This window comes from Mobula birostris, chromosome 2 (genome assembly GCF_030028105.1).
Source record: "Mobula birostris isolate sMobBir1 chromosome 2, sMobBir1.hap1, whole genome shotgun sequence".
Classification (NCBI taxonomy): Eukaryota; Metazoa; Chordata; class Chondrichthyes; order Myliobatiformes; family Myliobatidae; genus Mobula; species Mobula birostris.
This window is the reverse complement of record NC_092371.1, coordinates 68601905-68617042: the sequence shown is the minus strand read 5'-3', so window position 1 is coordinate 68617042 and position 15138 is coordinate 68601905. Positions and strand designations below refer to the sequence as shown.

Here is a 15138-nt window from a genome sequence, read left to right as displayed (position 1 = left end):
TAGATGTAGCCAGGAACAATATGTTCTTTCTAAAGGATTGAGCAACACGCACAAAATGCTGGAGAAACTCAGCAGTTCAGGCAGAGGGGAATAAACAGTTGGTGTATTGGGCCAAGACCCTTCAACAGGACTGGCCCATTATTCTGTCATTCTTTAAGTCTTACATTGTATTGTGGTCAATACGTAGGATGTAACAACTGCACTTGGCACCTTGCTCGTTCCCTGGAATACTTCCTGATACTATCTCCCAAACCACCAGTTCCTATCCTGGAAATTGAGATGATGTGCAGAAAAGCCCATAAAAAGTAATAAAAGCATATAAAGATATATTCCATATGGCAGCTGCTTCATTAGTAAGGTGTGTGAAGCAGTGTTTTGGTCTGAGTCTTACCCCATCCTCAGCCCCTTTCTGATACATGGAGACAGAACTGGTGCTGCTTCCTGCAATTGTGTAGAAGTCAAATTTCATCATGTTGCTCCAGGATTTCTCCTGTTCTCACTTTCACAAGGTCTGAGGCACTAATCTCAAGACTGTAAGGAAAGAGGAGTGGGAAATTTTGTTCGGCCCTTCAAACCTGCCCTACCATTTGATATGATCATGGTTGATCTGCCTCCAGGCCACATCCCCTCTTAGACCAAAAGATATAGGAGCAGAATCAGGCCTTTCTGCCCATTCAGCCCACTCCGTCGTCAGTCATGGCTGATTTACTTTCCCTCTCAACCCAATTCTCCTGCTTTCTCTCCGTATCCTTCGATGCCCTTACTAGCCAAGAACCGATCAATCCCTGCTTTAAATATACCCAATGATTTGGCCTCCACAGCGTACTGTGGCAATGAATTCTGCAGATTCACCACAAGTTGACTAATAAATTCCTCCTCATCTCAGTTCTAAAGGGACGTTGTTCTATTCTGAGGCTGCGCCCTTGGGTCCTAGACTCTCCCACTATTGGAAATATCCTCTGCACGTCCACTCTATCGCGCCTGGACGAAAGGAACAAAAAACAAGCAGCTCATAGGATGGGGGAAGAGGCAGAACGAGCTTCTTGTTGGATTTGGAGTAGACGAGAGGAGGGGAGCTGGAAGCCAGGAGCAGACGGGCAGTGATTTGGCCACCACTGCCGGCCCACCAACTGGAGAGTGTTGTGGTTAAGGGTCGAAACACTCGGTGAAGGTTACGAACCACCTGATGACATCTGCTCCTGGCTGAAGGCGACGGTTACCTTATAAGGTAACTGGAGAATGCACCCTAACAGGTGTATGTAACAAGCAAGCAAGCAAGTTCAATATTTGGTAGCTTTCAATGAGATTCCCCCCCTCATTCTTCTAAACTCCAGCGAGTACAGGCCTGGAGCTATCAAACACTACCCATGTGTTAACTTCTCTGGACCCTCTCCAATGCCAGTACAACCTTGCTTAGATAGGAAAGGTATGTCGCATCTGGAGTTTCTCTGGTTAGCGGACGATTTCTCTCCACACCTCTCTGACGTAGTGGGGAATCGCTTCCGAGGCAAGTTACGGCAGTAGTTTGCCATTGCCTTCTGCCAGGTGAGTTTCCAAAGTGATCACCAGCTCGTAACCCAGCACGGATGGAAAGTGTGCAGGGGAGCCGGCTGGCTGGATTCGATCCCGGGACCTTTCGTCCTGAAGTCCGACGCTGATGCCACGAAAAGGAGCCCAAAACTGCTCACAATACTCCCAATGAGGTATGACCAATTCCTTGTAAAGGCTCAGCATTACATACTTGCTTTTACGTTCCAGTCCTCTCAAAATGAATGCCATTTACCTTCCTCCTTTACACCACTTTCCCCACACACCACAATTCTCAACTTGTAGTCTGCAGCTTTTATACGACCCTTTGTTCCTTTTAACTAACTTTCCTCATTATTCTGTTAAGCATATTAAGCATCAGTTGGTAAGCTCTTGCACCACTATGTCAATTACTCTCTTGGTTCTATCCATCTTCCCCATATCTCTGCAACTGAAAACTAACTCATTTTCTCACTCCCAGTTCTGATGCAGTCCTTGACCCAAAAGATTACTTCTTTAAAAAAAATCTTCCATCAGAAAGGGGTTTGGGGTGGAGATAAGTCTCTAACAAGGAAGGTGTAAGGCACTCTTCCTCTCCACTAGCCTGCAGGTCACCCTTGGGCAAGGTGTAGCACCTGCTTAGCCCCCCGATCAGGGTCACGTGAAGCCACGAGAGCAGGTGATGAGTGGTCGTACGAGCAGCTGGTGCATATCACAAATCCTGGTCATGTGACTGCTGACACCGGGCAGACAATCTCTGAGGAGTATTGATACTGGCTGGGGTGACCATTCTTGTAAAGACACTGTCCAGAAAGAAGGCAGCAATGGCAAACCACTTCTGACGAAAAATCTGCCAAGGATAGACCATGATTGCCCACGTCATATGACATGGCAATAATAGCGATGATGGTCCCTCAGAAAAGGAATCTCTGGGTAGTATATAGTGACATATATGTACTTTGATTATAAATTCACTTTGACTTTAACACCATCCCAGTGTTTCCCTTTGTGCTTTTATTCCAAATTTCCAGCATCTGCAGTTTGTTGATTGTCACTATTCACCTATGATTTTCTCCCAACCATTGAGCACATCGACATGAAACACTGTCGTAGGAAAGCAGCATCCATCACCAGAGATTCTCACCATCTTGGCCATGCTCTCTTATCACTGCTGCCATCAGCTAGAGGGTACAAGAGCCTCAGGACTCGCACTAGCAGGTTCAAGAACAATTACTACCCCTCAACCATCAGGCTCTTGAACCAGAGGAGATAACTCCACTCACTTTTTCCATCAGTGAGGTGTTCCCACAACCATGATCTCTTTTTAAGGACCCTATCTCATTATCTCATGTTCCCATTATTTAATACTATATATTAATATCTGCATTTGCACAGTTTGTTGACTTCTGCACTCTGGTTGATCTTTCATTGATATTGTTATAGTTACTATTTTACTATTCTATAGATTTGCTAAATACGCTCACAAGAAAATGAATCTCAGGGCCGTATGTGGTAACATATGTGTACTTTGATAATAAAATTTACTTTGAACTTTGATTGGAGTGAAAAGGTTGGGAGAGAATCTCTATGAAAGTTTACTTGGGACTTCTTTCACCTCATTGTATTTCAATTCATTTTAAATGCTCACCTTTCTGGAAAATAGGCTGAACCGTGCAGCTCACTTCAGATACTCACTACAAAATGATAATACACATAAGTCTCAAAATCTTTCCTTTAATATAAAATATTTTGGTGCATGTGATTGAAAACCCAGCTCAGTTTCCGGAAACGAAAATGTTTCTGGATTTTTGTTCAAGATTCCAGTCCTTTGCCTGGAGTCCGCGGGTATTTTACACTCAATCCCAACACAATGGCACTTTTTGTGCACAGAGAGCCATACGGAGTTGGGTGCACAAACAAACAGCAGCCAGACTGCACTTGCTGTTCGGGGTTTGACAGGATGCTTGAAACGAACCAGGAGGCAGAACACCCAGACTCACCTCTTTCTGCATGAAGAAAAGGATGCCATTGTAGGAGGTGATGCGAACCTCTTGCTCAAAGCGAACCACGGAGGAATGGGAGTCTGGCATTTTGATTCTGGCGTAACCAGTGCCATCAAAGTAGGAACTGTCAGTGTCTGCACCATGAGTGGATTTGTACCTGTAGCAAAACACACCAGAATCACTCAGTAAAAGCAGGAGCCGTAGTGCCATAGAACACTACAGCACAGAAACAGGCCCTTCGGCCCATCTAATACATGCTGGACTACTAGTCTGCTTAGTCCCATTGACCCACAACAGGATCACAGCCCTCCGAACCCTTCCCATCCATGTACATATCCAAACTTCTTTTGAATGTTGAAATCCAGCCTGCATCCAGCACTTCCACTGGCACCTCATTCCATGCTCTCACCACCCTCTGAGTGAAGAAGTTCCCCCACCCTCTGAGTGAAGAAGTTCCCCCTCAGCTTCCCCTTAAACATTTCACCTTTCACCCTTATCCTATGACCTCTAGTTCTAGTCGCACCCAACCTCAGATGAACATTGCTTACGTTTCACCTATCCGTGCCCCTCAGAGTCTGCAAATATCTCCTTCTGAGATCCGATTCCCTTGGTTACTGCAGAAAGCTTGTTCTGTTCACAACCATGGCTCCACATACACAAAATGGTGCTGTGTGGCTATGCAGTTACAGTCAATATGACAAATGACGCAGATGGTAGAAAGACAATGGGTGAAGCAGCACGGACAACCAGAGTTGAAATTTTAGCGCAATGCTCTTTCTTCGGTTCTGATGTACAGTACTGTGTACAGATATGTAGCTAGGGTGCCTAAGACTTTTGCTCAGTACTGTAGTCATTTTATAAATGGTTGCTGGCCTTTATAAATCAGAGCATTGAGTATAGGAATTGGGATGTAATGTTGAAATTGTACAAGGCATTGGTAAGGCCAAATTTGGAGTATTGTGTACAGTTTTGGTCACTGGATGATAGGAAAGATGTCAACAAAATAGAGAGAGTACAGAGAAGATTTACTAGAATGTCACCTGGGATTCATCACCTAAGTTACAGAGAAAGGTTGAACAAGTTGGGTCTTTATTCTTTGGAATGTAGAAGGTTGAGGGGGGACTTGATAGAGGTATTTAAAATTGTGAGGGAGATAGATAGAGTTGACGTGGATAGGCTTTTTCCATTGAGAGTGGGAGAGATTAAAAACAAGAGGACATGAGTTGAGAGTTAAAGGGCAAAAGTTTAGGGGTAACATGAGGGGGAACTTCTTTACTCAGAGAGAGGTAGCTGTGTGGAACGAGCTTCCAGCAAAAGCGGTTGAGGCAGGTTTGATGTTGTCGTTTAAAGTTAGATTGGATAGCTATATGATATGGACAGGAAAGGAATGGAGGGTTATGGGCTGAGTGCAGGTCAGTGGGACTAGGTGAGAGTAAGAGTTCGGCACGGACTAGAAGGGCCGAGATGGCCTGCTTCCATGCTGTAATTGTTATATGGTTATATGAAAAACAAATTTCATGACATACGTGAGTAATGATAAACCTGATTCTGATATGGGTCTCTATTGTGGGAAGAAGGCAGAGGGAGGGGAATCATGGTTGGGAAAAGGGAAGGAAGTGGGAAGCACCAGAGCAACGTTCTGTTATGATTAATAAACCAATTGTTTGGAATCAAATGACCATGCCTGATACATCAGGGCTGGGTGTGTCTGCACCCATGCCACCCTCCGCTCATTCTCTGCCACCTGTTCCACACCCCTCCACGGCTCTCTTTCCCTTTCCATTCCCAACATCCTTTGCTCCTGCCAGATTTACAATCTAGCTCTCTTTTGTTCAGGTTTGCTTCATCTGCAGTCTCTCTGAAAGGTGAAGCTGGCATCTTTAGGGTATAGATTTTATGAAATGCCTATTGCAATGCTCTTCTTGGTTCCCAGCTCCAGCAACCTGACCTCCAGAGCGAACTGCATGGCATCTGCGTTCCCTGTAACAGGGCGCGTTTTGCCCGGGTGCTCCTGTTCTTTCCCACACCCAGACGATCCCCTGGTTTTACATTATTTGGCCTCTATATGGTGTGGAAGCTTCTGGGGGAAGCTTGTGAGAAATTGTGAGAGACTAAGGTACAGAGAATAAGAGATTGATGAGAATGCTCTGGGATCTGGTATCTGAGCCAAGCGTCTCCACTGATGTTGTAAGGAAAGGCTAGAGACTTCTATCCAAATGCATCTCAATAACTACATAGCCAATTTTCCATGTTCATCATTTGACCAAAATCTAACTATTATTAAATCTGGCTCCACCAAACATAATATTAACAGTATATCTGTATAGTTCCACCAAGGACAATGTGGTGGGTTGGCTTTGTCTCTGTCTGGCCCACATTGTCCCAGTTTTCTTCCCACTGAAGACAGCGCCAAATACCCTGTATGCAATGGTAATCAGAAAATAACACTCCACCCATGGTTACTCTTCAACATGTTGAACAGAAATGTAGCAAGAAGAATGAGACTGATTTGACAAAAGGTTTAATAATTAACAAATCTGTCCCACAGTATCTCCTCTCACCTCCTATAAGGTTCATCCACTGTGGTGTTCAAGGAGTATGATTCGACCAGATTATAGAGACTGATGACTTCTTCATTCAGAGTTCCAAGTTCGATGCACCCTTTAAAGTTGGGGTAGCGTAATGGTTCAGGAGGCTGGAAGAGATACCAGTGCTCCTGAGTCGAGGCAGACTTGACCCATGATACCCCAGAGTCAGATTTACCAAAGCATTGTAAAATCGTCATCCCACAGGCATTAACAAGAACAGTAGGAGACATGAGATCCATGCTTCTCTTGTGATTAAAATAATCTTACATGAGCTCCAGTAGCAAGTAGGAGATAATGACTGGGAGGAAATAAATTGGACTAAGAAAGAAGTTACATAACAACTGGCAGAAGTAACCTCTCTTGAGTACATTGAACTGGGTGATGATGTTACAAGTAACACAGTCAAAGTGCTGGGAATATTCTTGCAGCCAGGAAGATTCTGTGGAGATAGGATTTAAAGTTTCAGGTCAATGATCAATCACTTTTTGACCTGTTACTGTAACTTATCCACTCCGTTACGAAGTTAGAAAGATATTGGTGTTTCTTTCATGGGTGGACAAGATGGGGGTGAGGGTCCAAAGGGAAAAAAAAAAACACCACTGCACTTGGGTTTTGCTTTCCCTCCAGCCAGAACCTCAGGCTATCAAACAAGCAATGCTACAAAGAAAGGTTGAATAAACTTGTAAACAGGAGAAAGTCTGCAGAAGGTGGAAATCCAAAGCAACAAAACACACAAAATGCTGGGGGATCTCAGTAAATCAGGCAGCATCTGTGGAAGTGAATAAATAGTCGACGTTTCGGGCCGAGACCCTTCAACAGTACTGAAATGGAAGGGGGAAGATGCCAGAAAAGGTGGGGGGGACTAACTAGAAGGTGATAGGTGAAGCCACGTGGGTTGGAAAGGTAAAGGGCTGGTGAAGAAGGAATCTAATGGGATAGGCACACTCTCCTCTCCTATCAGATTCTCTTTGAGAAGCATTTCCAAATTTGTAATATTTTTCTATTTTCTTTATTTTTTAGGGATCTTCTAATATTCAGAGAAGTAACTGCATGCAATAAATATTGTTAAATACTTATTGACAAGTTAGACATTGATAAACTTGATAAGCAGAGGAGGCTAAGGGGAGACCCGGCTGAAGTTTATAAGTTTATGAAAGGCATGGCTCAAATGACTGGGTGACTGTCAGGAGATGGAGGAGGAGCAGGCAGAGAGAGCAGAGCACCCCTGTGGCCATTCCCATCAACAATTGTATACCGTTTTGGATACTGTTGGTGGGGATGACCTACCAGGAACAAATTGCAGTGGTCCTGTCTCTGGCACTGAGGTTGGACCCTCGACTCAGAAGGAGAGGAGGGAAGAGAGGACAGTGGTAGTGATAGGGGATTCTATAGTCAGGAGGGCAGATAGGAGATTTTGTGGGGGAGATCGGGAGTCTCGGATGGTATGTTGCCTCCCTGGTGTCGGAGTCCGGGACATCTCAGATCGGGTGCAGGTTATCCTCGAGAGGGAGGGCAAGAATCCAGATGTTGTGGTCCATGTAGGGACCAACGACGTGGGTAGGAAGAGTGAGGGAGTCCTGTGTAGTGAGTTCAGGGAGTTAGGTGCGAAGCTGAAGGGCAGGACCTCCAGGGTAACAATCTCAGGATTGCTACCTGTGCCACGTGTGAGTGAGGCAAGGAACAGAAGGATTATACATGGCTGAGAGGATGGTGCAGGAGGGAGGGCTTCAGGTTTTTAGATAATTGGGCTTTGTTCCAGGGGAGGTGGGATCTGTTCCGACGGGACGGTTTACACCTGAACTGGAGGGGTACTAACATCCTTGCAGGAAAGTTTGCTAGTGCTGCTTGGAGGGGTTTAAACTAAATTTGCAGGGGGCAGGGATCCAGAATGTGAGAGAGGATAGCGAGATGAAGTATAAAGGACAGGTGGGGATTACACGGTTCCGGAATATTAAGTGTGAAGTAGAGAAAGGTGAGGCGGAACGAGTGATAAGGAGGATACATGTGCAGAGGGATGGTCTGACGGAGCATGGAGTTAAATGTGCAGAAAGAGTAAGTAAATTTAAGAAGGACAACAAAATTCAAGGGGCGTATAGCCCGGTGAGAGTTCGGGGAGCTGGGTTATGCACAATAGGTAGCGATTTAAACAGAGAGAGGAGAAATGGGTTAAAAATTCTATATCTGAATGCGCGAAGTGTCAGAGATAAGGCGGATGAGCTTGAAGCTCAGGTGCGAACGGGTAACTATGATGTTGTTGGGATAACGGAGACATGGCTGCAGGGGGATCAGACCTGGGAATTGAATGTACAAGGGTATACGTGCTATCGAAGGGACAGAAAGGTGGGCAGAGGGGGTGGGGTGGCCCTGTTGGTGAGGAATGAGATTCAGTCCCTTGCAAGGGGGGACATAGAAGCAGGAGAAGTAGAGTCAGTGTGGATAGAACTGAGGAACAGTAAGGGCAAAAAGACCCTAATAGGTGTTATCTACAGGCCCCCAAACAGTAGCATAGATATTGGGTGCAAGTTGAATAGGGAGTTAACAATGGCATGTGGCAAAGGAAATGTCGCAGTTGTTATGGGGGATTTCAACATGCAGGTGAACTGGGAAAATCAGGTTGGTACTGGACCCCAGGATAGGGAGTTTGTAGAGTGCCTACGGGATGCATTTTTGGAGCAGCTTGTACGAGAGCCGACCAGGGATAAGGCTATTCTGGATTTAGTGTTGTGCAATGAACAGGATTTGATAAGTGATCTTGAAGTAAAGGAGCCATTAGGAGGTAGTGACCATAATATGATAAGTTTTTATCTGCAACTTGAGAGGGATAAGGGCAGATCAGAAGTGTCAGTATTGCTGTTGAACAAAGGAGACTATGGAGCCATGAGGGAGGAGCTGGCCAAAGTTGACTGGTCGGATATCCTAGCAGAAAAGACAGTGGAACAGCAATGGCAGGTATTCTTGGGAATAATGCACAAGGTGCAAAATCAGTTCATCCCCCGGAGAAGGAAGGATTCAAAGGGGGGAAAGTGGCCACAGTGGTTGACAAAGGAAGTCAGAGATAGCATAGCATTAAAAAAGAAGTATAACAGAGCTAAGGTGAGTGGGAAGACGGATGATTGGGAAATTTTTAAGGAGCAACAGAACTTAACTAAGAAGGCTATACGGGAAGAAGAAATGAGGTATGAATGCAAGCTAGCTGGGAATATAAAGGAGGATAGCAAAAGTTTTTTAAGGTATGTGAAGAGAAGGAAGATAGTTAAGAACAATATTGGGCCCTTGAAGAATGAATTGGAGAAATTGTTATGGGAAACAGAGAAATGGCAGACGAATTTAATAAGTACTTTGGATCTGTCTTCACTAGGGAAGACACAAGCAATCTCCCAGATGTATGGATGGGCCAAGGACATAGGGTAACAGAGGAACTGAAACAGATTGACATTAGGAAGGAAACGGTGATGAGTAGACTGATGGGACTGAAGGCTAACAAATCCCTAGGTCCAGATGGTCTGCATCCTAGGGTACTAAAGGAGGTGGCTCTGGAAATTGCAGATGCATTGGTTATCATTTTCCAATGTTCCTTAGATTCAGGATCAGTTCCTGAGGATTGGCGAATGGCTAATGTTATCTCACTTTTTAAGAAAGGAGGGAGGGAGAAAACAGGGAACTATTGCCCTGTTAGCCTAACATCAGTAGTGGGGAAGATGCTAGAGTCCATTATTAAAGATGAAATAGCGGCATATCTTGATAGCAGTGATAGGATTGGGCCGAGCCAGCATGGATCTACCAAGGGCAAATCATGCTTGACTAATCTATTGGAGTTTTTCGAGGATGTAACCAGGAAGATAGATGTGGGAGATCCAGTGGATGTGGTGTACCTTGACTTTCAGAAGGCATTTGATAAGGTTCCACGTAGGAGATTGGTGGGTAAAATCAGAGCTCATGGCATTGGGGGGAGGATATTGACATGGATAGAAAACTGGTTGGCAGATAGAAAGCAAAGGGTAGCAGTGAATGGGTGTTTCTCGGAATGGCAGGTGGTGACTAGTGGGGTGCCACAGGGCTCGGTATTGGGACCACAGCTGTTTACGATTTACATCAATGATTTAGAGGAAGGCATTGTGAATAACATCAGCAAGTTTGCTGATGATACTAAGCTGGGTGGCATGTGATGAGGATGTTAGGAGAATTCAAGGTGACCTGGATAGGCTGGGTGAGTGGGCAGAAACTTGACAGATGGCATTTAATGTGAATAAGTGTGAGGTTATTCACTTTGGGAGCAAGAACAGGAAGGCAGATTATTATCTGAACGGTGTGGAGTTAGGTAAGGGAGAAATACAAAGAGATCTAGGAGTACTTGTTCATCAGTCTCTGAAGGTGAATGAGCATGTGCAGCAGGCAGTGAAGAAGGCTAATGGAATGTTGGCCTTTATTACAAAGGGAATTGAGTACAAAAGCAAGGAAATCCTTTTGCATTTGTACAGGGCCCTGGTGAGACCACACCTGGAGTATTGTGTGCAGTTTTGGTCTCCAGGGTTAAGGAAGGATATCCTGGCTGTGGAGGAGGTGCAGCGTAGGTTCACTAGGTTAATTCCCAGGATGTCCAGACTGTCTTACGCAGACAGGTTAGAGAGACTGGGTTTCTACACGCTGGAATTAAGGAGATTGAGGGGGGATCTGATTGAGACATATAAGATTATTAAGGGATTGGACAAGATAGAGGCAGGAAATATGTTCCAGATGCTGGGAGAGTCCAGTACCAGAGGGCATGGTTTAAGAATAAGGGGTAGGTCATTTAGGACAGAGTTGAGGAGGAATTTCTTCTCCCAGAGAGTTGTGGAGGTGTGGAACGCGCTGCCTCAGAAGGCAGTGGAGGCCAATTGTCTGGATGCTTTCAAGAAGGAGCTAGATAGGTATCTTATGGATAGGGGAATCAAGGGTTATGGGGACAGGGCTGGAACCAGGTATTGATAGTAGATGATCAGCCATGATCTCAGAATGGCAGTGCAGGCTCGAAGGGCTGAATGGTCTACTTCTGCACCTATTGTCTATTGTCTAATAGACAGTTGGTAACTTTTTCCTCAGGTTGAAATTTCTAATTACCATTGGGTGCATTTCTACATTGTGGGGGGGGGGGGCGGAATTCCAAGAACAAATGCAAGGCAAGTTTAAAAAAACATTACATAGTGAGTGGAATGTGCTGCCAGCAATAGTGGAGATGATACAATGGAGATGTTTAAGAGGCTCTTGGATATGAATGCACAGAGAAAGGAGTTATATGGACCTTATGTCGGCAGATGGGATTAGTTTAGTTTGGCATTTAAATTTAGTTTAGTTATATTCTGGGTTGAAGGTCCAGCTCTTGAGATGCTCCATTCTATGTTCTAATCTAATACTTGTTCCAACACTTCTCCAGGTAGGTTGGGGTCCTGAGGGGTCTTTGCCATTGAGATGGAGGCAAGGGAAGGAAGTGTGGTTGGATTAACAGTCCCCATGTAGTCTATCCTATGACAGGTGTGAAGTCAGAGCAGGTCAAAGGTCCCGCCTGCATGTGATCACTGTATTGCAACTTGTTAGCTATAAAAAAGTGTCTAACTTGTCAATAAGTCTTTAACAATAGTTATTACACACAGTTACTTCTCTGAATATTAGAGAATACCTAAATAAAATAAGAAAATAGAAAAATATTATGAATTTTGAGGAAAATTTCCAAGAGTATGTGATATGTGTGTACCCACAGAAAAACCTTCTGAGTACTAACACTAATTAAATTAACCACTAGAGGGCACATCAGACCAGAGGAAAGCTTGGTGTTGGAAAGTGAGGTGTTCAGGGAAAGAGTTATTTGCCTCTTGTTGAAGATTCATGCTACAGTACAGCAGTGATGCATTTGTACTTACAGTGAAACTGGAAGGGTAGCCACCAACATAAAACACCACATCTTCCGGATTTAGATTGAGTAAGGTATTATCCCCTTTCGCCATCCCCTCTTGTCTGGCTTCATTCACCGTGCCCCTTGCATCAGAGATTTCATACGAGATTTGCCCAAATTGTTGTATCCTGCAGATGGAGAATGGTGCATCAGTTCATGATAACAGTTTCGCCATCACTGCTTGTTGCATCCTGTCTTTTCTCAGTTAAGTATACCAGTCACTTAAATAAAAAATGGTTTCCTTTATTGCCACGTTATTGAAGTGATGCCGTGTTATAGCAGCCAGCCTGGAAGTGAAGGTCGCCAACATCAGTCGGTGTGTGCATGATGTAGAAACACAATATTTCCAGGCTAACAATTTAACCAGAATACAAGCATTTGTAGATGTTCAAACCTGGAGCCACACACTCAAAGCTGGAGGAACTAAACAGGTCAGACAGGAGGGAATAGACAGTTGGTGTTTCAGGTCAAGACCTTTATCTAAACCAGAGGTTCCCAACCTGGGGTTCACTAACCCCTTGCTTAATGATATTGGTCCAAGGCATAAAAAAAGGCTGGGAACCCATGATCTAGACTGAAAAATAAGACAGGAGATAGCCAATATAAAAAGGAAGCAGTAGGGCAGGAACTGACAGGTGATAGGTGGATTCAGGTTGGGGGGAGGGGCGAGGGAGTTGGGGTGACAGGCAATGGAGAAGGGGAACGTAGCAATAGTGTCCAAAGCTGGGAGGTAATAGGTAGGAGTGACAGAAGGCAGAAGGTGATGGAATCTGACAGGAGAGGAAGGTGGAGCCCTGGCCAGTGACATTCACACACCATGAGAGGATTATTAAAAGCGTCTTCACCTCCATAGAAGCTGCCTGATATACTTTGTTCCTCCAGCTTTTTGCGTTTTTTTAAAACCAGCTCCCTTTGTTTTAAGCCCTCCACCAACTGAGAATAAAGGCCAAGCGAGTCCATTATTTGTCCCTTCACACAGCAGAAAGTACTTTCCTAATTTGTTCAAGGGCAGAGAAGTGACGCACCTTTCCAGTCGGACCATGTCAAACCTGTTGCTGCTGACTTTCGAGTCCGTTTGGAGGATGGTCTCCTCACTGCCTAGCATGTAAACCCACAATAGTCTGTCATTCTTTATGGCTACGCCCATGTAATCGCCATAGCCCTACAAAGGGAAAGGCAACTTGTTAAAACCTTTCACCTGTAATCATCGGAAAACAGTGAAGTGAAGCAGGAAGGTTACTGTTCTTACGTTGTGACTGCCAAGGTACAGGATAAACTGGTTAGGTTCACTGTAGTCTTTGTCCCTTTGGATGTAGAATGTCAGTGAGGTGTACCCCTTCAGGTCATCTGTATTTCTGGGTGACCTCACCTGTACTCCTGAAATGCTGTTGAATTTCATCGGTACTTTCACCTGTGGAGAAGACAACATTGTCTACACTGAGGCAGTGCACTTTCCATCAGTCGCTGTTGAGTCATGCTAACGTTACCATTACAAAGCGATGCAGCCAGACGTCAATACCTAAATCCCTTCGGGCATCTGAACGTTCTGAACCCTTGAAATCCATAAGACCGTGAGATAGAATTAGAAGCATAAATAGGCCATTCAGCCCATCGAGTCTGCTCTGCCATTCCATCATGGCTGATCCTGGTGTCCCATTCAACCCCATACACCTGCCTTCTTGCCATATCCTTCAATGCCCTGACCGATCAGGAAAACATCAACTTCTGCCTTAAATATACCTATGGACTTGGCCTCCATTGCAGTCTGTGGCAGAGCATTCCACAGATTCACTACTCTCTGGTTAAAAAATAAATTCCTCCTTACCTCTGTCCTAGAGGGATACCCCTCAATTTTGAAGTTGTGCCCTCTAGTTCTGGATAGCCCCACCATAGGAAACATCCTCTCTACATCCATCTTATCTAGTCCTTTCAATATTCGGTAGGTTTCAATGAGATCCCCAACATTCTTCTAAATTCCAGTGAGTACAGGCCCAAAGCTGCCAAAAGCTCCTCATGTGTTAACCCCTTCATTCGCAGAATCATCCTCATGAACCACATCTGGACTCTCCAACGACAACACATCCTTTCTGAGATTCAGGGCCCAAAACTGTTGGCCATGCTCTAAGTGCGACCTGACTAGTGTCATGCCAACTCTTCTCAGCAATTCAAGTGTTTTTGTTCATGGCTCCATTCCAGCCCATCTCCTGGTGAAACTCCTGCCTTGTACACCTCACTCAGTCCTATTTTCCGAGGACACAGTCTAACACAGGGGCTTGATTTCCACACAAAACACTGTGACCATCTCTGATTTGACTGACGACAATAGGGCAGCCTGTGGATGGGGCGGTGTCTTTCTAACCACCAACAGCTAGACATCAGTGCAGTCACAGGACATAGCCTCTCGAACTCAGGCAATGTTTCAGATTTACACTTCTGCTCATGCCCCTCAGAGTCACGGAGTTACACACCCCTGAGCATAACGCAACACACATGAAGGGCCTCGGCCCAAAAATTGACTGTTTATTCCCCTGCAGTCTGTGATCTTGACACCCTTGTGTTACTTTTCAGGGTTTATGAACACGTGCACTACAGGTTATGACAGAATAGCGTTCCTGTAAACCATTTGTAAATCCAGCTCACAAATCAGTAATGTGGCATCAGACTAAGTTCCCAGGTGGCAGTAAATTCATCATGCCCATCTCCCATAAGCTCAGTCGTACGTTAAGGCTGAACGTTATTTGGGCATTTTTTCAACTGTGAAGGACCAGCTGATCCGAGCAACCGCGAAGCCCTAGAGGACCGTCATAACATCCCACTTAGTCTTCTTCTATCCCTTGGGGAAGGAAGTCTACTACTCTTCCTCGGACTGGGGTTCAAGCTCTCAGGAACACGATGAACTCCCACCCCTGCCCTCTGAAATGGCCCTGCATGCCACTGCTTTTCATGGTGCAACATGGTTGACTCTCCTGAAACGGAACTAAAATGGGACTGGAGCAACAAATGAAATGGATTGAGAAGCATTTATTGGGGAAGTTGTGTCATGGTTAGGGTGAAGGAACAGGACACTTTGGGTCAAAATCTTGCATGAATCTCT

General features: G+C 44.9%; 1 protein-coding gene across 3 annotated transcripts in view; it reads right to left on the bottom strand.

Moving 5' to 3' along the window:
- lama5 (laminin, alpha 5) overlaps positions 1–15138 on the bottom strand; it is a 374262-nt gene that overhangs the window by 33901 nt on the left and 325223 nt on the right. For all 3 annotated transcript variants that reach the window (XM_072242339.1, XM_072242347.1, XM_072242358.1), the window contains 5 exons: positions 13294–13455; positions 13070–13206; positions 12013–12172; positions 6092–6225; positions 3528–3687 (listed from right to left, as the gene is read on the bottom strand). In XM_072242339.1, coding sequence (XP_072098440.1) covers positions 3528–3687; positions 6092–6225; positions 12013–12172; positions 13070–13206; positions 13294–13455 — 753 coding nt within the window. The remainder of the gene's footprint in view (positions 1–3527; positions 3688–6091; positions 6226–12012; positions 12173–13069; positions 13207–13293; positions 13456–15138) is intronic.